This window comes from Panthera tigris, chromosome D1 (genome assembly GCF_018350195.1).
Source record: "Panthera tigris isolate Pti1 chromosome D1, P.tigris_Pti1_mat1.1, whole genome shotgun sequence".
Lineage (NCBI taxonomy): Eukaryota > Metazoa > Chordata > Mammalia > Carnivora > Felidae > Panthera > Panthera tigris.
Window position 1 is genome coordinate 40,280,900 of NC_056669.1, and position 22,422 is coordinate 40,303,321.

At 42.3% G+C, this 22,422-nt stretch overlaps 1 protein-coding gene and 1 long non-coding RNA gene across 2 annotated transcripts in view; one reads left to right on the forward strand and one right to left on the reverse strand.

Annotated features, from left to right (window-relative positions):
* The window catches only part of LOC122231475 (protocadherin Fat 3-like), a 266,472-nt gene that overhangs the window by 32,394 nt on the left and 211,656 nt on the right, over positions 1 to 22,422 (reverse strand). Inside the window, exons 4-5 of the mRNA XM_042959600.1 lie at positions 3,736 to 4,050; positions 1,139 to 1,349 (exon numbers count right to left, since the gene is read on the reverse strand). Of these exons, the coding sequence (XP_042815534.1) occupies positions 1,139 to 1,349; positions 3,736 to 4,050 (526 nt within the window). The remainder of the gene's footprint in view (positions 1 to 1,138; positions 1,350 to 3,735; positions 4,051 to 22,422) is intronic.
* LOC122231081 lies at positions 11,479 to 15,247 on the forward strand. The gene is made up of 3 exons (XR_006208209.1): positions 11,479 to 11,556; positions 12,365 to 12,582; positions 15,142 to 15,247. It is a non-coding gene; the product is annotated as an uncharacterized LOC122231081 (long non-coding RNA).

The window sequence follows — 22,422 nt, forward strand, 5'->3', positions numbered from 1 at the left end:
CTGCCCTCTCCTTTTGCAGCCTGCTTGCTCATTTTCTTTCAAAGAATTTAAAGGTTGGCTCCCAAGGTCTGTCCTGCAGGCTTCCATCTGCTTTCTCTATTCTGTTCTCGTAGGAAGCTCTCACTGGCTATATATCTGGGTTCCATTTCCTGTCTTTACTTTTGTGGATGGCAGCCAGGGACCCCTCTTGGTGGAGCTTTTTGGTCTATGAATGGCACTACCGCGGCAAAACAGAGGTGTTGGGATAAATTTTAATTTATTTTTCAATCGGAAAAGGCCCAAAAACCCAACCTACAAAATAATCAAAACAAAACAACAAAAAGCCCATATACCTCAAAAGCAAAGAGAAAAAAAATCTTTTTAAAGAAATCGAAACCACCCCTCCCCCCAAATTCAAACCCCATCAAACCTCAAACAAAGGAGTCAGTGGATACGAGTAATGCAATAGTTGTTAGAGGCATGTATGAAATCTGTGGGCTGCACTTCAGCCTGTCACAGGCAGTTATGAAAGATGTAATTTAATTTGCTTAAAAAAAAAAACCGTAAAAGGCAGATTGGATAGCTGTATTTTAGCAAATGTGTTTGCACTAAGGGTACCTTCTGTTGAACAGTTCTGCCCACAAGCTGTCTGTAGAATATAGAACATCTCTCGAGCATGCTTGCCACCTTGAAGCAGGGCAGTCGGGAGCAGAAAAAAAAAAAGAACAGAATGCAGAAAAAAGGTGAAGAAAAAGAGAGAAATGAAGGACAGCAAAGTCTAGTACCATCAATACATTTAGAAATGAGATTAGCCAAGTGTGACAATAGAATTTAAATGACACACAGAAAGACATTAAGATTGCAGTAAATAACATACTATGGAAAATCCAGCCAGAGAGCACTTTCTGTTCAGCTTAGCTACAGAGTTGGAACGAAAGCACAGGTCGATTATTCATTTTACTGGCTCTTTTGCATTCCAGCACTATATATCTTTTTGTCTTAGCACTAATTGTTAGTGGTTGTTTTTTTTTTTTAATTTTTAAATTTTTTGCATTTTTTTTTGTTTTTGTTTCTGATTTTTTTTTTTTTTTTTTTTTTTGCTAGTTACTCCAGTCAATGATTACGTTGGCCAGTACTGCTCTGGGGGACTCGAACTTACCAACTATGTCAAACCACAGAGGGGTGTTAGCTGGCTGCACAGACACCACCCCCACAATCTCGGTGACTCTATCGCTTTCCATTACTGTGAAGTTATAAAACGGCTCATCAAAAGTCAGTGGTATAGGTGAAGGGGGTGGTTTCTTAATCCATTCAATGTGGAGGCGGGCCGTGGAGGATTTCTGTGGGCGCCCATTGTCCACTGCCTTTATCTACTCACACGGAGAGAACAGAGAAAGAGGTCTTAGAGCTCAGTCAGATCCCTGTGGAAATCTAGGTCTGTCACACATCTGTTGTTGGCCCAAGAATCCATCCTCATCAGTGTCAGCAAAGGGAAGGGAGAGTGGATCTGGGGAGAATGAGCTCAGGAATTGGGGGAGACAACTCAGTCACCTGGGGGTCCCACACCGCATTCACCAGAAGGTGATCTGAACCACTGCCAACTTTACAGATGTGGACAACTTGAAAAGCAAAAGCGGCGCTTATCATTTTTAGTGTTTTATGGGCACAGATGATAGTGACATAGACAGGAATAGCTAATTTGATTCCTTATACCTCCGGTGGTGATTCTTGAAAGGGAAGAAAGTGTACTGTGAATCCTTATGTGTGAATGATGAGTGTGTGTGTGTGTGTGTGTGTGTGTGTGTGGTTGTGTTGTGCACTCCTTCCTTCTGCTTTATTCTGGAGAAGCACTCTATTCACTCAGAATCCCAGGAGGGTGATGGGCTAGGTGTGAGAGAGGCAGCAGCCTTGCTCTAACTGCCTCAGAAGCCTTTGAGTTACACTAACTCTGAAGGGGTGAAGGACTCTCTTGGTGAAAGCATGGGCTCCCAGAGACAGCAGGATAGGGAGGAGGGGTACCAATGACCCTCCTCTGTGATCTTATTTAAGAACTGAAGAAAGCATGTCTCCTCACCCAGCTGTGCAGGGTCAACTGCTATGGTGTCCTGGACTTCAATGAGGGTTCAAGTCCAACAAGCAAAAACCACTGATGGGAAATTTAAAAATGAGTTTTTAAATATCACATATTAAAAATAACATGTATAGGTGCATGGCCAATCATTACAGCCTTTAAAACAGCAATTACTTACAGCACCCAAATGCTATATGTTCATGGATGATCACTTTGCCCCAGAAAATTCCTGTGAGATTGAAGACCCCTTGAAGATACAGGTCTTAGGTCAGGTTTCCTGGGAACAGAGCTTGAGACAGGGATTTGAGTACACGTCATTTTGCGGGTTGGGGAAGTGTTCTCAGGAGAAAGGGACTGAATGAAGCAGATGGACAGAGAAAGATGGTAAGTAAAGGCGTGGTCTCAGTTGAAATTTAATCTCAGCCTGATCCCATGGGGAGTTCTGAATCATCAATCCCACTGCTGTGTTGGAGACATCTGGAGGCAAGGGGCTAGACTTTTGTGTCAGTTATTCATTGGGAATGGGCTGCTGGGCTGGGGCGGGAGTGGAGAATCTCCTGGGACAAGAAGTTTAGCCAAGGATGATCGTCTCAAGAAGGGGGCATCTGTGAGCCCTTAGCAGCCAGCATGCACAGCAGTTGGGGCATAGCTGCCCCAGCCTGGTAAAGGGGATCTGTGTGAGGCACCAACAGTTTCTACTATAGTCCATTCAGTCCTTAAAGACTCCCATTGTCAAATCTCACACAACTATAGTAGCACACATTATATCAGAGCTACTAATGGCAGACACAGAGCTAGTATTTTATTATCCACTTTTCTCTGCCCACTGTTCTGAGTATGTTATTGAGTAGGGAAAGAAAACCAAGTCCACACCATAAGAATGAACAGACAAATCAAGGGACTCAGACCATCCTTTAAAATCATCAAGGACTGACTTTATACAGCAGAGAAGGCTGTAAACTAACTAAGAGAAGGACAGCAGATGGTTCTAACTCTTGACCAACTCTTGTTGGGACCCTGGAAAGTGCCCATCACTTGTAAGGATGACCAGTCCCCTTTCTGGCATAGGTGCTATATTTCTAAAGTGGTTGGGGGTGGTGGGAGCAGGCTGGCATTTTAGATACAGGAATTTAAATCTCTATTTGAGATAGTACTCATGTTTTTTGTTTTTGCTTTTAATTTTCTAATGGTAAAAAATGTAGTCATTTTTTAACTTAAGCGTTTTCATTTTTTTTGCAGAACAAGCATAGCTGTGGTCTGTGTCTCACAATTTACACAGCTAAATTCATGTCCTATCACACTGTCAACAATTACAAGAGTTGTCTCTTTGGGAAGTGTTGGGGACACACTGAGTGACTGATATGTTGAGTGGTGGATGTGATATTTCATTCTGCTATTCTTCTACCCTCAGTTTCTATCTATGCTGAGTACCTTAAAATGATGTAAGGCTACAGGAAGTGTGGTTGAGTACAGACTGTGTACTGGGAATGGGGGAGGTTTGCTGACAGGATACAACCAAAGGAAATGATCTCATTATTTAAAAATATCACTGAGACAGAAAGCAGCCTTCCAAACTTGTTACTCTAAACTATTACTCTAAAGATTTATTACTCAAAGGAATATACATGAATAAGAAAGTAACTCCCACCCCCCATGCATGTTATTGAGGTTCAGAAAAATCTTACCGTTAGGATGTCATAACTCCCTGCTGTAAACTGCTTTCTGGAAGAAACCATGCCAGTTTTAGGGTCAATAAAAAACTTTCCATCATCATTCCCATCCACGATACTGTAGGAGATTTCTGCATTGGGGCCCTCATCTCTATCAAACGCAAAAGCCCTGTAAATGGGTTCTCCCCTCTTCTTTCGATCACGTTCTGGCAGCTTGATCTGGTAGACCTTCTCTGGGAACTGGGGCTTATTATCATTTTCATCCAAAACCTGAACCACCACCCAAATGGTGGACTGTTTTGGAGAGGAACCGCCATCTGTCACAGTCACCTGAGTTTTGAAAGAGAAAGCAGTTTGCAATCAGAACGGAGAAAAACTTTTCTTGCCACTCTTCCCTCTGCCCACCCCACAAAAGGTCTCTCCTATGCCTTAGGGCATCTCAACTTTTCTTATTCCTGTGTAGTTCATGGTCAATGCATAACTTTTCATAGTTCATCCGTAAAAGTAAGGATTGCCCTACATCAAGTAATGGAAATCATTGCGGAAAGGGCAGGAGGGAGGCAGAGCTCCCATTGTGCTGTGGTGTGGAGAGGGGGAAAAATACCATTGACTTTACAAAATGTACCGCTTGTATAAGCTTAGTGGACATAAAATATGCCCCCCTAAGAGACACAAAAAGCAATATATAATCATTATTATATGTTAACCAGTGGGTATTTCTTCTAATTCTTGGACAATGGTATCACCATCTAAATTCTTTCAGTATTCACTTCCTTTTCTTTTTCCGTTTCCGTGGTCATGTAAAATTTGTGAGTTTTACATTGTCACTGTACAAAAAGAAAACTGAGCTATACGCTTCATAATTTTGATGGCTCATTGTAAGTGCATTTGACAGTCACAATATATTTTTAACAGTAGCAAAATAATTTTTTTTTCTTGGCTCTGGGAAACCCGAGGGGGATGGACACTTCTTCCCACATCTCTGAGATGCTATTCTTATGAGTATCTGGGAAGACCAAGAAAGAGGAACGAATGAAGAGCAGGTATATAAAGAATTTACATGGCCTATGTAAAGTCTTTGAGTCTTAGTGTGAATAATCTTTTTGGGCATAGTGGTAATAGTTACTATCATATTAATAATTGTTTGTGTAGATGGTGACACAGTTAATAAAGCACTCTTGCATGCGCTGTATCATTCCCTTTCCCAAACACCCTCTTCAGGAAGTGGAGGTTTATTTGTTCCCACTGTACAGATGAGTAAATAGATGTCCCATTGCTACTAAGTGCCAAGCCAGATATTATTCAATTTTTCGCAATTCTTAATATTCCATGTGACCACAAACCTGGAAGAACCTATATTTCGTCTTTAAATCATTACCTGGAATAAGACAGCTTACTACATCAAAATATGTATTGGGAGGCTAGAAGGAACATAAAGACGTACTCGGCACCAATAAGAGAAAAACAACAGTGAATCACAGCACCTGGTCATCCAGTTTTTCACCTAATAAAGCAACTGACAGGAATAATGGAAACAAAGGCCAAAAATGTGGGAAAACAAATTAAAGGCTTTTTGCAAAATGGGACGGCAATCTAGTTTAGTTTCTCTTACAAGCCGCCTAGGAGAATGGCTTTAATAGACTTAAGATAAATTTTCATAGGAGTTCTTGCTTTCTTTGAAAAATCAATCAAGTTTCCCTCTAAAGTTATTTTCCCAATTGGTTTGTTATGTTTCACAAAAGAAACACGTCAGGACCAATATGTGCCAGGGCTGAATTTTGACTCTTGAGGTTTTCCCGGACACACTGAGCTCTTAAAGAGGCACATTCTGCCGTTGCTGCTGAAGTAAAATATTATACTCCCGGGTGAGTTATGTTGACCAAAACACACTGATTTCTTGGCCGCTCAGCTTGTCTGCTTTTCTTTTCGCCTCGAACAGCCTCTTTCCAAATCCAGACAACTCCCACTGCCTTCACTGTGCACAAAATCACCTCCTTGTTTTTCCATAAATGCCCTGCAGCAGGCTCTGTGAGGGGCTCTGGGGCTATGCTGGGGCCGGGGGCTGCCAAAGAAAGGAGAGAGACCTTCTTGGCTGTGTTCACACTCACTTGAGGATCCTGCTGCGGTAAAAACGCTTTCTTTTGGAGGACAGCTGGATTTGCAAACCCAGGCCCTCCGGTGTCTGCTTACAGGCCTGGAAGGGTGGTAGCCACACAGCTGTGGGCCCCGCCTCACCTCAAGCACCCAGCTGTTTTGCTCCCTCAGCCCATGCAGGCATCCTGTAACTCCCCCATCTCCTTATCCACAGTTTCTTCCACCGCCTATAGCTGATCCTTCCCCAGTATGTACTCTTGTATCCTAGTCTCCTTCCCCATACCAAACCAACATGTTCAACTACTTACTAGCAATCTGTTCTCTGGACCTCTTACCCCCAATACCCCAAAAGTCACCGACTGAAATCATTACCCTCAACCTTCCCCTTCTCCTATTTTCATTCTCAGTGAATGATATTCCTACCTGCTCACACCCTGGGCTGTCCCAGAACCCTGGGCATCCACCCAGAGTCTCTGCTCTAACTATCAGCATCCAACCAAGCTTGGAGGCAAGCAGGTATCTCTCACGTGCACATTCCTGGCCATGCTGCCCCAGGACAGGCCTCCTCTGCAGCTTGTTTGGATCACCACAGTAGCCTGCTGGGTTCCCTGCCTCCATCCTTGTTGTAAAGTGTTATTGCTGCCTTAAAAATTTGATCATGCCACTGACCTTGTATGACACCCTTCAGGGGCTCCTTGAGGACAAGGATCTGGCCAGACTTATTAGCATCTTGTATCATCCACCCCTTTCAGCCTCTATACCCAGTTACACTGTGAGCCTGGGAGGTTTCCGAGGACGTCATGTTTCTACACCACTATTCCACTCACAGCTGTTTGTCCCATGGAATGCCCAGTCTTGGGAATATACCTGACTCATTCTAGAAGCTGCAATTCAAATACTCCTTCTGTGAAGTCATTCCTGCTTCCTGCAGACAGATGGAGGCGTTCCCACCATGTTCCCAAAACACTGAGTGCATAACTCTAGGACACTAATTATCATCTGCATTTTCTTTTCTTTAAAAAAATATTTTTTAAATGCTTATTTATGAGAGAGACAGAGTGTGAGGGGGTAAGGGCAGAGATAGAGGGAGACACAGAATCTGAAGCAGGCTCCAGGCCCTGAGATGTCAGCACAGAGAATGGCACAGGGCTTGAACTCACCAACTAGAAGATCATGACCTGAGCCAAAGTCAGATACTTATTGACTGAACAACCCAGGCACCCCCCTTTCCTCTTCCTCCCCCTCCTCCTCTTCCCTCTTCTTCTTTTTTAAGTTTACTTATTTATTTTGAGAGAGACAGAGACAGCACGAGTTGGGGAGGCACAGAGAGAAGAGAGAGTGAGAGAGAATCCCAAGCAGGCTCCATGCTGCCAGTGTAGAGTCTGATGTGGAGCTCGAACCCACGAAGCCATGAGATTATGACTTGAGCTGAAACCTAGAGTTAGATGCTCAAATGACTGAGCCACCCAGGCACCCCTATCAACTGCATTTTTCAAGTCTCTGTTTCTTGTTGGTCTCCACTCAATCCTTCTAGAACAACCCTGGGTCAGGGACTGTTACTCATTGTTGTGTTCTGGCACCTGGTACAGCCCTAAGTGCCAAATAAACATCGTTAAATGAAATTAAGAACTAATTTACTCCAAACTTGTCCCTAAGATAATAAGTGGAGAGAACATTTAGACACTGAAGAGTCTGTTTCTTCATCTGAAGGAAATTAAGAGACTGATAACATATGATCTCCTAAGTGCTTCTTGCTTTGAGTCTGTGAATGGAGGTCGGGTGGAACTAGACACAATTTTAACCCTGCACCATGGGGTTCATACCCAACCTGCATCACTGAGAACACTACCAATCCCATGATTACCCATAATGATTTCTAGCCACTTCCAAAATCGTGCTGGTCATTGCGAACACTTATCTACAATCTACTGAAGTGATCTACTCATGTATTTGGCTCTTTCAGTATGCTGTGAGCCACTCAGAGGCAGGGAGTCTGTCTTTTTCATCTTTGCTGGAACCTGGTGTATTCTTGATAATGCTTGCTGAACTGAACTACGTCATTTCTGACCTCAAAGTCTTCATTTCCATTTTTATTTCTCTAGACCCACTCATGTGTCCAGCTACGTTTGTACCTGGAATAGGAATCGTTAATGATTCAATCAGTCTCTTAGGCTTCATACTTGATGTTGCCTTAGGCCTCAACCCACCAGGTGGAATTCGTCTATATGGAAAAGGAGTAACAGCACTGGAGATTAAAGCAAAACTAACTGAGATAAATCCCCACCATCTACTCCTCTGCATCATTTTCCATTAATTAGCTATTGTTTTGAAACTATCCCTTCTTGCCACAATCTGACAGGGAATACTGAGTCATCTCAACGTGGATTTTCTGTTCTCACCATTGATCAATAATCAGTGGTTCAGCAATTAATCAAAAACCTGAAAGATTAATTTCTTTAGGTGCTTCTGGCTAGCACCTAACAAAAGGAATCACAAATAGTTCACTACCACTGAAAAGTACAGTACAGCCCATTTCATTTTTCTCTCATGCCCTTGGGCTTTGTGTCTATCAGGCAGAACCAGAGGAAATCAACAGGACCCAGTGGAGTATAACAATAAAACCATAAAGAGGAACATGTTTATAAGCCTATCTCTGAAAGATGCAAAGCTTTATAAAACGAAAAATGGATGGACATTGAGAATTCTGGAGTTATGGCAGCTGGTGGAAGGCCATGCTTCTTACTCACTGAAATTACTTGATGTATTTATATTTGCTCTCTCTCTCCCCATGGTAGAATATAAGCATGGAAGCTGCCTGAGTGTGGAGACCTTGTGTCTTGTCCCCTGCTTTGTCACCAGTGATTATTGAGAGTATCTGAAAATATATTTAATATTTCTAAAATGGAGAGTTCAATTCTGGCATTCTCCTTACCTATTAATTCATCATAAATGGCTATTTCCAGGCCATTGCCCTTAGCGTTGTACACCTCTCTTCAGGGATTACATATCCCCCTTCCTATACTTTATATTTATTCTTGACATTTTATCATCAGATATATATTTAATTCATATTCTTATTTATTGCATGTCTTCCTCGATCAGCATATGAGCTCCATAAAGCATAGATTTTCATCTATTTTGTTCAGAGATGTATTCCTAGTGCCTGCCACAACAGATACAGTAAGTATTCAACAGATATTTATTAAATAAATGAAATATTCATCCAGTGCCTTCTAGTTACAAAACTCTTTTCAAGGTACATTGGGAGATAAACCAACCAACGAACCAATCAACAGAAAACATGGATTCATACTAAATTTACCCTTCCCACAGGCCCCAGATCCTATTCCATACCTGCAATCATTTGGCCTCGGTTTGGATATTTTCAGTAAGACCAAGTCAATGCCTTATGAAGCAGCTCATTTGTTGTCTGATAGGTTTGCTTTATTCAAAGCTCTTTTTTAATAGCGAACCTGAATCTACCTGAATCATTAGCCTAGACCGTTTGCAGCTTCCCATAGACTAGTTTTCCTTTTTTTAAAATTATACAGGAAAAATCAAATTCCTCTTCCACATTTTTCCAGTTATCTACTACTATGTAATGCAAAACCAAGTGGCTTAAATAACCATAATGCTTTTATTATCTCTCCTGATTTCAGGGGTTGAGTGGGGAAGTTCTTACTTGGAGTTGCTCGTGCAATCACAGTCGCAGCTAACTGGGCCTGAAGTCATTGGACACTTCTGTTGGGTGATGGTAGCCATTGGCTGGGACAATAGTGCTTCCTTGCAGCATGGTGGCTGGATTCTAGGAGTAAGTAGGCTAAAGGACAGAAAGTGGCAAGTGCCAGTTTCTTAAGGCCTGGGCCCAGAAGCTGGCACAGCATGACTTGATCCACTTTTTTTTTTTCTTTTAAGTTTATTTATTTATTTTGAGAGAGAGAAAAAGCATGAGTGGGGGAGGGGCAGAGAGAGGGAGAGAGAATCCCAAGCGGGCTACGCACTGTCAGCTTGGAGCCCAATGTGGGGATCAAATTCATGAACCATGAGATCATGACCTGAGCCAAAGTTGGATGCTGAAACTACTGAACCACCCAGGTGCCCCACTTGATCCACATTCTATTGGCTAACAGTCCCAGAGTCCAGATTTAAGCAGGGTGGGCGGTGGGGGCATAAACCTCACATGTAGCTGCACGGAGGGTTAAATAATTACCTAATTTGGGGGGGCACATTTTAAAACTGCCATACTCATAAAATCCATAGGGCTATTTTAGAATCCTCATTTCAGACTGAAAAGCTCTAATTTATATAATCATCTCTCAGGTCATTCATTGCATATAATGAGTTGTTATTCACTACACTGGTTACCTCTTTCAGTATGTTTTCCTAGATATCAGCTTGCTTCTTGAAATACAATGGCCAGGACAAAACAATGAAACAACAACATACCACACTTACTCAGGCCTGTGCAAACTACCTCCACTGTACTAGAGACAATCTCACCTCTATTTATTCCGTCTGTGATCATGTGTAGTTGTGGGGGTGGGGGGCAGCACACAGCTCTGTGATATGATCGAATTAAACCATTTAGGTCTTTTTCTTGTCAAAAACAATAAACTATTAAGTGTGTGGTTTGTTTTGGGGCGGAGCTAAGAGCAGAGTTTTCTAAATGTCCCTATTAAATTTCATCTTACTGGAGGGGCGCCTGGGTGGCTCAGTCGGTTGAATGTCCGACTTTGGCTCAGGTCATGATCTCACAGTTTGTGAGTTTGAGGCCCGCATCCGGGTCTCTGCTGTCAGCTCAGAGCCTGCTTCAGATCCCCTACCCCTTCTCTCTCTGCCTCTCCCCTGCTTGTACTCTCTCTCAAAAATAAATAAACATTAAAAAGTTATTTATTCAGGAGCTCACCAAGCAGCAAGGACCAACTGAGAGAGGCACACCTCTTGCTCCTTTAACTGTTCCTTTAATTGTTTCCTTTAATTCCTTTAATCGTTCAAACAATCTCATGAGATAGGTATTATTATTAAACCTATTCAATAAAGAAACTGAATTTATGAATTTGTCCTAGGTCACAGTGTTCATAAGTGGCAGAGTTTGTTTTAAACCTGGCAGTTTGTTTCTCTAAACCAGGGATGGGCAAACTATAGCCCATGGGTCAAACCTGGCCACTCATTTTTGTAAATAAAGTGTTATTGGGATGTAGCCACGCCCACTCATTAACATATCACCTATAGTTGCTTTCCTGCTATGAAAGCATAGTTGAGTGGTTGTGACAGAGTCACAAAGTCTAAAATACTTATTATTCAGCTCTCTATGTAAAAAAATTTGCTGACCTCTTTTTTTTTTTTTTTATGTTTAGTTATTTTGAGAGAGAGAGACAGAGAGAGAAAGCAGGGGAGGGGCAGAGAGAGAGAAAGAGAGAGTAGATCCCAAACAGGCTCCACACTGTCAGCACAGAGCCCAATGCAGGGCTCGATCTCAGGACCATGGGATCATGATCTGAGCTGAAATCAAGAGTCAGATACTTAACCAAGGGGAGCCACCCAGTGCCCCTTGCTGACCTCTATTGTAAACCTTACGTTATGTTCTGCTGCCTCTTTTGCCTGCTTTGCTCAGTCCTTTGCATAGTAATTTACATTTTTTTTTTTTTTTACAGGAACCTGGAAGACATTGCCACTTCTATTCCATAGCTAGAGACAGTGAAGCTCAGAAGTTAAGGAACTTTTTGCAAGGCCACTCAGCCAGTAAGTGACAAAACACAGGTTCTCACCCAAGTCAATTTGGCGTCACAGCTCATGCTCTTTTCCCTAACCTAAACAGCCTATGTAGAAGCATCTGGTAACCATCTGTTGAAAATTCCCTCCCCAAACATGGCTGTGGATCAACACCAAGCTTGTAGTGGTGCTTCGAGAGTCAAGCTTTTCCCTCCTTTGAAAACTGGGACCATCTTTGACTGTCTCTGGTCTTTTGGCACCTTTTCTGTTCTCCTCAATTGCTTAAAAACTGCCACGAGGTCTTGGGTGGCAGCTGCGACTTCTTCCAGCTCTCTGACTTAACACCCAAACTTATGTAGTGCAGCTGCGTCTTCTGCTATTTTCTTACACTTCTACATCTTTAGTCCCCGCTCAAAATCTGCTCTACCCTTCTCCCTAATAAAGGAGCGGGGAGGCAGGAGGGAGTGGGGGGGCTTTCACTTCCCTGCTATCTCTTCTTATCAGGCGCTCAAGTCATTACTCTGGGCAGGCCCTCTTCTAAGTGCTTAACAGATACTAACCCATTTATCCTCACATGAGTCCTGGGGGAAGCAGGGACGGGGTGATTATTTCCATACTATGGGTTAGAAACAGGCACAAAAAGGCGATGGAAGTGGATTCAACCTGATCCAGAGTCTGTGCCCCCAACCATTACCCTATGCTGCATCTTACCTAAATGCTTGCCCCAACTAGTGGGTGTGGCCATATTCTTCTTCCTCTGAACACAGTTCAAACATGCCCTATCAATGCTCTCAGCACATCCTAGCAAGACACCAACAGTTTACTCTTCATGTTGCAGGTGGGACCTCAGCACGTCGGAGATGGGGCACGGTTACTACAGATCCATCTGCCATTGTCTAGGTTGATCACACCCCAAATGCGGTGTATTTCGGCATTCACGCTTGGCTGCTGCATACTTTCTCCCTATCCTGGCAACTCTCCTTCTTCTGAGTCTCCTGATTTCCAGGAGCTATTTTGCACCTGATACTCTTCTCAAGCAGAAGACAAAGCTCAAAGGTATTTATTTTTCCCTCCTCCATCTCATGATCAAACGTCTCAAGGCCTACCTAATAGATTTGTGTAAGGAAGAAATCTAAAGGTAAAGCCATTTAAACTAAGGCGGAGCTTCCAACCACATGTAACAAATAAGTTTCAGATATACTGTGATACTGAACCTCCTAACTCTTGGGTAGATGAGTGTGACCTCATACAGCTGGACCCCCACGGCTGGTGATCTCTGGCTGGGGTTAGCCTTTCTCTTAACCTAGAAGTATTGTACACATATAATCATTTTCTGTGTGCACCATAACGGGATAAAGGTTATGAGGCCCCATAACAAATTACTAATAACATTATCCTTTCTTGGATCTGATTGTATTTTAAAGCAATATGCCTAGGGAGGTCACTGGATCCAGACGACACACTTTCTGTGCATAGGATTTTATGTTATTATTATTATTTTTAGAAAGTTTATTTATTTTGAGAGAGAGAGAGCACATGTGAGCAGGGGAGGGGCAGAGAGAGAGGGACAGAGTGAGAATCCCAAGCAGGCTCTGTGCTGTCACCCCAGAGCCGAAAGTGGGGCTTGAACTCATGAACTGTGAGATCATGACCTGAGCTGAAATCAAGACTTGGATGCTTAACTGATTGAGCCATCCAGACGCCCCTCTATGCATACAATTTTAGATGCTATGGCTGTTGACAATTAATTCCAGTGAGGATGCTCACCTATTTTCACTATTTTCTTACAAGACCAGTTATGGGTAGCAATGTTCTTACCCTTTATGTCTCCATTCTTAGTCACCACACAGGTAGGCAAACAGATGAAGGGACTGAGTGTTGAATATTTTCTTATCCCTATGACATTCTCACATGCACCAAAGAGCCTCAGAGTAAGGGAAAACTTGCCCCTATTATAATCGGGAAAGTATAGAGTCACTAGACGTGAAGAGAACTCATGAGTAAGTGAGAATTTAGATAGTATTCTGGTTCATTCCACTTGCTTTACAGATGAAGAAACAGGTCTAGACAGATGGGCTTCTTAGACCAACATCATATTACCAGCAATAACCTTAATCTTTCCAAGACATTGGTTCCAGGATTCCAAGCTGCCTTTTGAGCTTCAAATGAGGCCTACTGTTCATACGTTCTCAGCTGTGTGATTTCGATATTGCACAGGTTTTAATTTAGGTATTTTTCAGAATGCTAAACCCTTTAAAAAAGGAAGAAATGTGTCTAGAGTAGATGTTATGTTTTGTTTTTATGTTTACTTTTTATCTTCAAAATGTTTCACAAACATTAAATACTTAATCCTCCCACGATAGCAGAGAAGTTGAAAACAACTTTATCTCCTCTCCGCAAACGGAGAATAGAGAAACGACCTTCTCAAAGTTATACTCAGGGGTTGATATTAACGTGGCGGCTGGAATTCAGACCTGTCTGCTGGTGGGCTCAGACGGCTGCATTGCTGGAAAGGCAAGTGCTTCCTGCCATTTCTAGAAAGAAAACTACGTACAAACAGTAAATTAAAGGGTAGGTCTCTAAGGAGGAACAACTCTTAAAGATAAACCTTCTGAAAGGTGAAGTCACTGAACTAAAATTAACCTGTACTATCACCCATATTTTCCATGGAGGGAAGGAAATAAAAAGCCAGGTTTAAACCACCTGCCCTTGGCTTTATTCCATGTGATTTCTCTTATTTGACCCATAATTTGGCATTAAGAAATCACCTGAAGATGGATAGGTCCTCCAGTCACTTACCATCCTGCCTTCCCCATCCCACGCTGCTGTCCCCTAGGTACAGTTGAGGGACATATTCTCTGGGCGGTGGAGTATTCATGTCTCTGCTATTTCCAGTTTCAGGAAGTTAGATATTTCAGGACGTGTATGCTTACTGGGTTGAATACCTTTGTGGACAGGCTTATTTTACATACTTCATTTGAAATAATAAAAAGGAAGCGATGAGGAATGAAAGTAAACAAGGAAATGCAGTACCTGGGTGTCTCAGTCGGTTAAGCATCCGACTTTGGCTCAAGTCACGATCTCCTGGTTAGTGAGTTTGAGCCCCGCGTCCGGATCTGTGCTGACAGCTCAGAGTCTGGACCTGCTTCAGGTTCTGTGTCTCCCTCTCTCTCTCTCTGACCCTCCCAGACTCACACTCTGTCTCTCTCTCTCTCAAAAGTAAATAAACATTAAAAAAATTAAAAAAAAAAAAAAAAAAAGAAAGGCAGGCGTGGAGGCAACATCATGGGAAGAGGTGAATCTAGGAGGCACGGGGTGGGGGGTAGCTTTTTGAAGAGAATTGGGGTGCATTCCCTTCTGTGTATGGAAGGACATTTACAAAGGCATGGAAACAAGAAAATTTATTCACTAAATGCTACAATTAGCAATCTTTGGGGAACAGATGATATAAATCTGATGAGAGTTTACCCTGAACTATCTTTCAGAAAGTTCGTTTGTCCTAAACAGTTAAAAACACAAGCTAGAGGTGCTCTGTGATCTATGGAACCATGGAACCTAGGTCTTGGGGCCACTGAACTGTGTCATTCATTATTGCCATCTCTCTCTTCGCCCAAGCTGCCACTATCGGGGAATCTTAGGACAAAGTCTGCCCATGATCCACCCAGAGATCCCTGCTGAGCACTCGCGGTCTGTCTTCTGCAGGGCATGGATTCCCGCAAGTCTGTGAGCCACTCCATGGGCTAGTCTACACTATCACATAGTGGGTTCTCAATAAATGTTTGTTGGTTGGAGGCATGTGTAACCCTCGCATCTCAAGACAACGAAGGTACCTTTTCATTGCCATGTTTAGACCCAGCAATTTCTAAATGGCAGCTTTTTTAGAAAGATCCTTGACCAATTCACTTTGGTAGTGGCTGCTAAGATTATAGCTTTGTCCAAATCTCTTCTTTGTGCTTCAGGAAATAAAGTATTTCCCAGCCTGACATCTCTTAAAGCTTTTTTGCCTGCAGAGAGGTATACATCAGCTACTAATCTCATCGCATTTCCATTTCCTTCCAGGCTCATCTGCTCATCATTTTCTATTCATAAAACTTGCTTGATTCTAATCTTTCCTATCAGCAGGAACTAAACACCTCCTCAAAGTTTCTTTAGAATGATGGTGATTACCACACATGTGCTAACTCACCCTTTCAAACAGATGGGTCCAATCTATGTGCTCACATGTGGGCCATTAAGAAAGTTCTGCTATGAACTCAGAGGTGACATCACATGAGCCCCAGGACTAAATACCCCTGTACTGTTTCGTAATTCCCCTGACATCCAGGCCTTAGTCGATATAGGATTCCACATTCCCCTCTCCGTGAAAGAATCCCCCAGGTACGAATTACAATATGGTGTATTGGTAGCCTCCCTATTTCCTGGCACCGGACCTCACACTTTTATCGTGGCGGACGCTCATACCTTTAGCTCCACTGATGATGCTTTTTGAATTTCAGCACTAACACTTCCACCCGACACCAGGTTTTTTGTCTTTCTTCCCACAATAAAGACTTAATGCAAATAAATAAATAAATGAAGACATTGTTCTAATTACTAGCTCCGGAAAACGGCGTTACCTCTCTCAGCAATTCAACACGGGTTTGCCTGGCAACTTAGCAGGTCATTTAGCACCTTATCTGCCTCAAAAAAATGAATTGTAAATCTATCAACCTAAAAAAAATAGGCCCATGTGTATGGACAAGAGCACATATGGACCAAGGTAAAGATCATGAAAACTGGCGGCCCAGAGATAGGCTTTTGGGGGGCCCATGCAGTGTATTTTAGAAATTTCTGCCAACATTTATAAAGAGAGAGGTTTCATATAAAAATTCAAATTTCCAGCTTCTCCTGAAAAATCAGGACGGGCCTACCGCTCTTTATTGTGTTCCTGATGCTTCAACATGTGAGCTGTCATTCATCATCAATATTGTGCAGAGATTTTTCTTGGAATAGAGAAATACTTCTCACAATCCACATTCTTTTTTTTTTTTTTTTTATGTTTTACATTTTTTCATTTTTGAGAGACAGAGAGAGACAGAGCACAAGCCAGGGAGGGGCAGAGAGAGAGAGAGGCACAGAATCCGAAGCAGGCTCCAGGCTCTGAGCTGTCAGCACAGAGCCTGACACGGGGCTCGAACCCACAAGCTGTGAGATCATGACCTGAGCCGAAGTCGGATGGCTAACTGACTGAGCCACCCAGGTGCCCTCACAATCCACATTCTTATCAAAAATGGCTCTAAAAGATAGATGGAGAAGTTCGTATTCAAAGACAAATGGAAGAGACCATATTTCTTTTTGTAAGTGAAGTAGATTCCAGTAGGCTTCATATGCAAAAGCTCAGCCTGCTCTACCATACTCATTTATGATGTCAGAGTAGGCTCTGCAGACATTTGAGCTTTAACCCTTGGTTCAAGGTCTTGGTAAAAATCTCTCTGTAATGCTAGGATGCATATTTCAATGTGTGGCACAGGTAAAGCCATTGCTCTTGGCAGAGACCGTTCGGAGTAAGAAGAGTGACACATATATCATTCCTTTCTCCGGGTACTCTGATTTCAGGTACTATCATTTTATAAAAATCAAAAAGAAGTTTCAAAAAAAATTAAGGCATCTTTAGCCCTATAATCATCTAAACAACAAATATGAATCATCTTGAACCCTTCTCTTGCTTTCCTCCCATAGCTCATCAGCCATTAATGAGGGACACTGCTGGCTGTGAATCAGAAATAGGTGTCCCTCCTCAGGATGTGCCTGGAGGCCCAGCTTGGTAACAAAGATCGTGGGCCCCATTCAGTGCCCTGTGATCTACTCTGCCAGGTGTCCCTGAGCAGGCTACATCCTATCCAGTTCTAATAGCAGCCCAGACAATTCTGCCTCTGAAACGTCAATTGTATCTCTTAGCTCTTTCTTCTCTCTTCTTGGGGTCAAGCTCTCAGCACCTCAGCCCAAACTGTTGCCCTGGTCTTCAACCTGGTCTCCCTGTCTCCGGTCTTGTCTCATCACCGTCCATATTGCAGAAGTCCAGAAAATCTTCTAATATGAAATTTAGATGATGTCAGCCCCTTGCTGAGAGGACTTCAATGGTTGCTCACTGCTGCAAGCAAATTTTATAAAATGTGTCATGGAGAACATCAGTCCTGCAATGCGCTTGCCTTAAAAGAGAGAGTCCAGGATCCTTGGAGTCTGAAGGGCACCATACAACTTTCTTGGAGCTTTACGCTGCATGTCGATCAGAGTAAAGTAAAAGCGAAGAAGCTGATTTCACTTTGTTTAAACCAGTATCTCCCAAGCTGATTTGACAACAACACCTTTTTGTTGAGTGATGCTCATTAACATCCTTTAGATTTGATATTTCAAGGAGTATACTTTGGGAGGTGCTGAATTCATTACAAAATAAAACCCACACTCTTCAGTATCAACCTGCAAGATTCTTTAGTATTGAGACAGCCTGTTCACTGGGCTACTCTCAGCCTCTATATCTGAAGCTTCAATCACAACACAATCAGATCACTTAATTCAACACACATATACTGGCACTTACACTGTGCAGTGTTTTAGACACTGGGTGTAGAGTGGTGAGCAAGATGGGCCTCCTTCCCTCAGGAAGCTCACGGTCTACTTGCTTCCAACATGGGACATGCACTTCAATGCCTGTCCACCTTCAGTTGAGGTTCCCACTGCACAAGATCCCCTTTATTCCCTTATTCTTATAGATCTTATAAAATCCTCCAAGGCCAGATGCAAATATCTGGTCCTTTATGACACCTTCGCAGAGACCACATTCTGGGAGAATCCCTCCTTTTCATGATTCACTGAGTTTATTCATATACTGGCATCTCACTGATCGCATATCTAATTATTATGTTTGTCCTCTTTAACACTCTCACATTGAACTAGCCTGGAAGCTCCCCGGGGGAAAGACAATACCACATCAGTCACTATATTGGCAGCATCAGGCGTGATGTCCTGATACATAATATATGCTTAACTAACATCAGTTCCTTTAGGTTTTCATAAGAGGCATCAGGAATGTGGCTCTTAACTGGTAAAGGAATTACTTATCTTGCTTTGTTTTCCTACTTTTAACAGCATGTTATTTTAATTTTGAGTCATAGCAAGGATCTTAGATTGCTAATAAATTAGGATGAATTAGGCAGATATCCTGTTGGTTAGAAACAAACATTATTCATTATCCCATTAACAGAGCTATTAAAAGTCCTGTGCACTCTTATATTAATCACACAACAGGTAGGGTTTGTTCTTTACACATAATAAAATTAAAATCCTTGGGGAAACATGTCTCGGGATAAAGGCTATTAAAAGAGAAAGATGGGTCATCTTAGATACTTAAAGTATCTTAATTACTTTCACGAGACAAAAGGGAGTATATGTACGTTTTAAATAAAGATCAGTTCAGTAGGTTTAAATAGATTCACAGGGACAAACTTGAGAATGAGCATAATGGTCAATGTGCAATATTTAGGAAGTATTTTTCATGTGTGTGTATTCAGCACATTTATCAGAAGGCCAGTTCTTGCCTTCCAGGAGAGTGTAAGATGCATATACCCAGTGCCCGGTCTAAACTATAGTCCTCTTCAGAATTTATGCTCATTTCTATCAAACCACTTGAAAACTGATTGTCTGTGAGTTCCCTGAGGGCAGGAACTTTTCATTCTCGATACCTAGAACGGATAAGTGAAAGCAATGTAGGGGACAAGTAAACTACCCTTTGGCAGATATGAAAACTCAGATATGACAAACATTAGCCATGACATAATTCCATACTGTGTCCAGAAAAGGAAACCTACCACAAATATAAAATATGAATCCTATCCATTGAATGAAAAGCCTGGAAATGTTAATAATGTGGTAAGGAATTAAAAACAGAAACAGTGGTATGGGTGGGTGGTCTAGTACCCCTTTTGTTATAAATCCTTGAATATTTGAATGACTGGTACAAAATAAAAAAATGCAACATTTTCTTTTTAAGCATTTACATTTGTGTGTGTATTTAAATTTTTAAAATGTTTTCATGCATTTTTTGAGAGGCAGAGACTGTGAGTGGGGGACGGGCAGAGAGAGTGGGAGACACAGAATCCGAAGCAGGCTCCAGGTTCTGAGCTGTCAGCACAGAGCCCGACAGTGGGGCTAGAACCCATGAGCCATGAGATCATGACCTGAGCCAAAGTCGGACACTCAACTGACTGAGCCACCCAGGCACCCCAGTGTGTGTGTGTGTGTGTGTGTGTGTGTGTGTGTGTGTGTGTGTGTTTTAAGTCCCTTCCCCCAGAGATAAGGAAGAAAAAAAGCCAAATTATCTTTTGGCCATGAAATCAAATAGACCCAGAAATCCAATAACTTAAGACATTGAATAATCACCTGAAAGAATAATTAAAAAAAAATAAAAGCCTAAAGCTTGCACTCTGCTCCCAGTCAACACTCATGGGTTTAAATTCTATTTAAAAAGATTCTCCATTTTTTCTTTTTCAACATTGGAGGCAGAGGGCTAAGCAAGCATATTCTCATCATTATGCCCCAGAGGCAGCCCTTACCACCAAGCCTAAGTAATGTAAAAACAGTGGCTGGTGGACATTCTGCCCATGTCAATAGCAAAACAGATGAAATGTGTTAAATCGTGGAAGATAAATGATCATCACACTACCCCCAGAGTCAATTAAAAATGTATAACTCAAGTTGTGCATTTGTAAACTCTAGAAATCGTCATTTCGCCCAGACAAAAATGTTGAAAAGTCCTTTGAAATGAAAGACTTTCCACAAGCACTCAATTTCTCTGCTGGGTGAAAATATAATACAGTGGTTTTTATAGACGTCACTCTACTATCTTGATTTTTATTCTCAGAGTATTATTATGATGATCAAATATGACTCCCCACTATGTGCTACACTCACACAGGCCAGAGTCGTTCCTGTAGCTTAACAGATCTACCCTCCCCAATCATTTTATGAAGCAGGGCATAACATTGTGAGGACAGCTCTTTTCTTTCTTTCTTTTTCTATTTTCTCCCAAAACTTTCTTCTCAGAAGATCAGGTCCACAAGTACCTATGTGTGAAAGAGATCCCTGGTGGGCAGCACTAGAGAAAAGTGAGTCATGAATAATGAATATCTCTTCGTAAGATTCTACTTAGCGGGCAGCTGAGATTATTTTTACTTTATGGCAAAAGCTCTTGGGGAGAAATATTCCCAAATCATGTTTCACAATGTGTGAGAGGCAGCAGAGATCACTAGGCACTTGGCACTTGGCAAGATTTACCACTACAATGCACACTCACGGAAGGTTGAGTTATTTGCTCCAATTCTAAAAACTCTCCTGTAACTTTGTGAATGAGCAGCTTTCTTTTCCTTTTGGCTTTGTCAAAGGAGTACGTCGGGGATCCCAATACTCGACCAATGTAAGAAAAAATAATTCACTAAAACATATGGAAAATGTCCTAGGAAGCCTTCTATGGCAGTAATAGGAACAAGTTTATAAAGCTCCCAAACGGAGTAGGTTTTTACTAGAATGAGAAACTCTGCAGAAAGCTTACGATAAAAATGATTTTTGAATAGACTTAAAGGCGATGAGGATTTCTACTGATCATAAAGAGTTATTGGTTTCCATGCTCCAATGAATAGGCCCATTACCAAAACATACAGGCTCACAGCCTTGCCCAGAAATCTCTAGAAATTATACAAACAAGAAATCACAAGAGGCATCAGGTGATTGTGTTGGCAGCAGCTGAAGGCTACCGGGCATGATGTAGGACTGTTATCTGGGTTCTGGTCCTTTAGTTTGGAAATCCGATGGTCAGGGGCCCAGGACACATCACTGCAGTCAGGGCAGGCTGAGTGTGGATGATGTGTGCTCTCATACAACTGCCCCCTCAGATCCTCAGGCCAGCTCACGCCTTAATGCCCTTTCTCAGTGCTTGTGAGTTTGTGGGTCTGCCATCAAGATGATTTATCTTTGAAAAGTACAGGGTGGCAGGGATTCTTCATATCCTGGGCCCCTAACCAGACTAACCATCACCTCATTCATGCCACGCCTTCCCAGCACTTTCATACCTGTGATCTCATTGGCTTCTCCCAACAAATTGGCGAGGGAAGTTGTTCAGGCAGTATTAATCCCATCTGACAGCCGATGGAAGACGCAGCAAGGTCAAAAGCTTTCCCTAAAGTCACTCTGCTCGTAGGTGACAGTGTGGTCTCAGAAGAGCTAGCACTTTGTGAAATCCAGGCTAACGCTACCACACCCTCATAGACTCATAGGGCATGAGCTCAGATTCATCAACACTCCTAGGAAAAACCAGCGAACAGTGAGGAAGTACCGTGTCTTCATATATGAAAGTATTATATTGTTTGTATCAGAATACTTTGAATTCACTAGTCTCAATCTGAAATACATATTGTATACTCAACAATTATTTCTTGGGGACCTGCAATGTGAAAGCATTGTGGGGGAGAGAGAGATGAACATGACTGAAAACATGGTCTCAGCCCCTACATGAGCTTGCTGCCTAGAAGAGATAGATAATAGGCACGTTGACAAATAAGGAAGGGATAACAGAAGTGGGGACAGCTCTCTATGTGGGCTGTGTACAAAAGTACTCAGTCTATGCTATGGTGTCATTTTAAATGCCATCCAAGTATTTTAAAGGAATGCCCTTAGGGCACCTGGGTGGATCAGTTGGCTAAACGTCTGACTTGGCTCAGGTCATCATCTCACAATTCGTGGGGGTTTGAGCCCTGCATTGGGCTCTGTGCTGACAGCTCGGAGCCTGGAGCCTGCTTCAGATTCTGGGTCTCCCTCTCTCTCTGCCCCTCCCCTGCTCGTTCTCTGTCTCTCTCTCTCTCTCAAAAA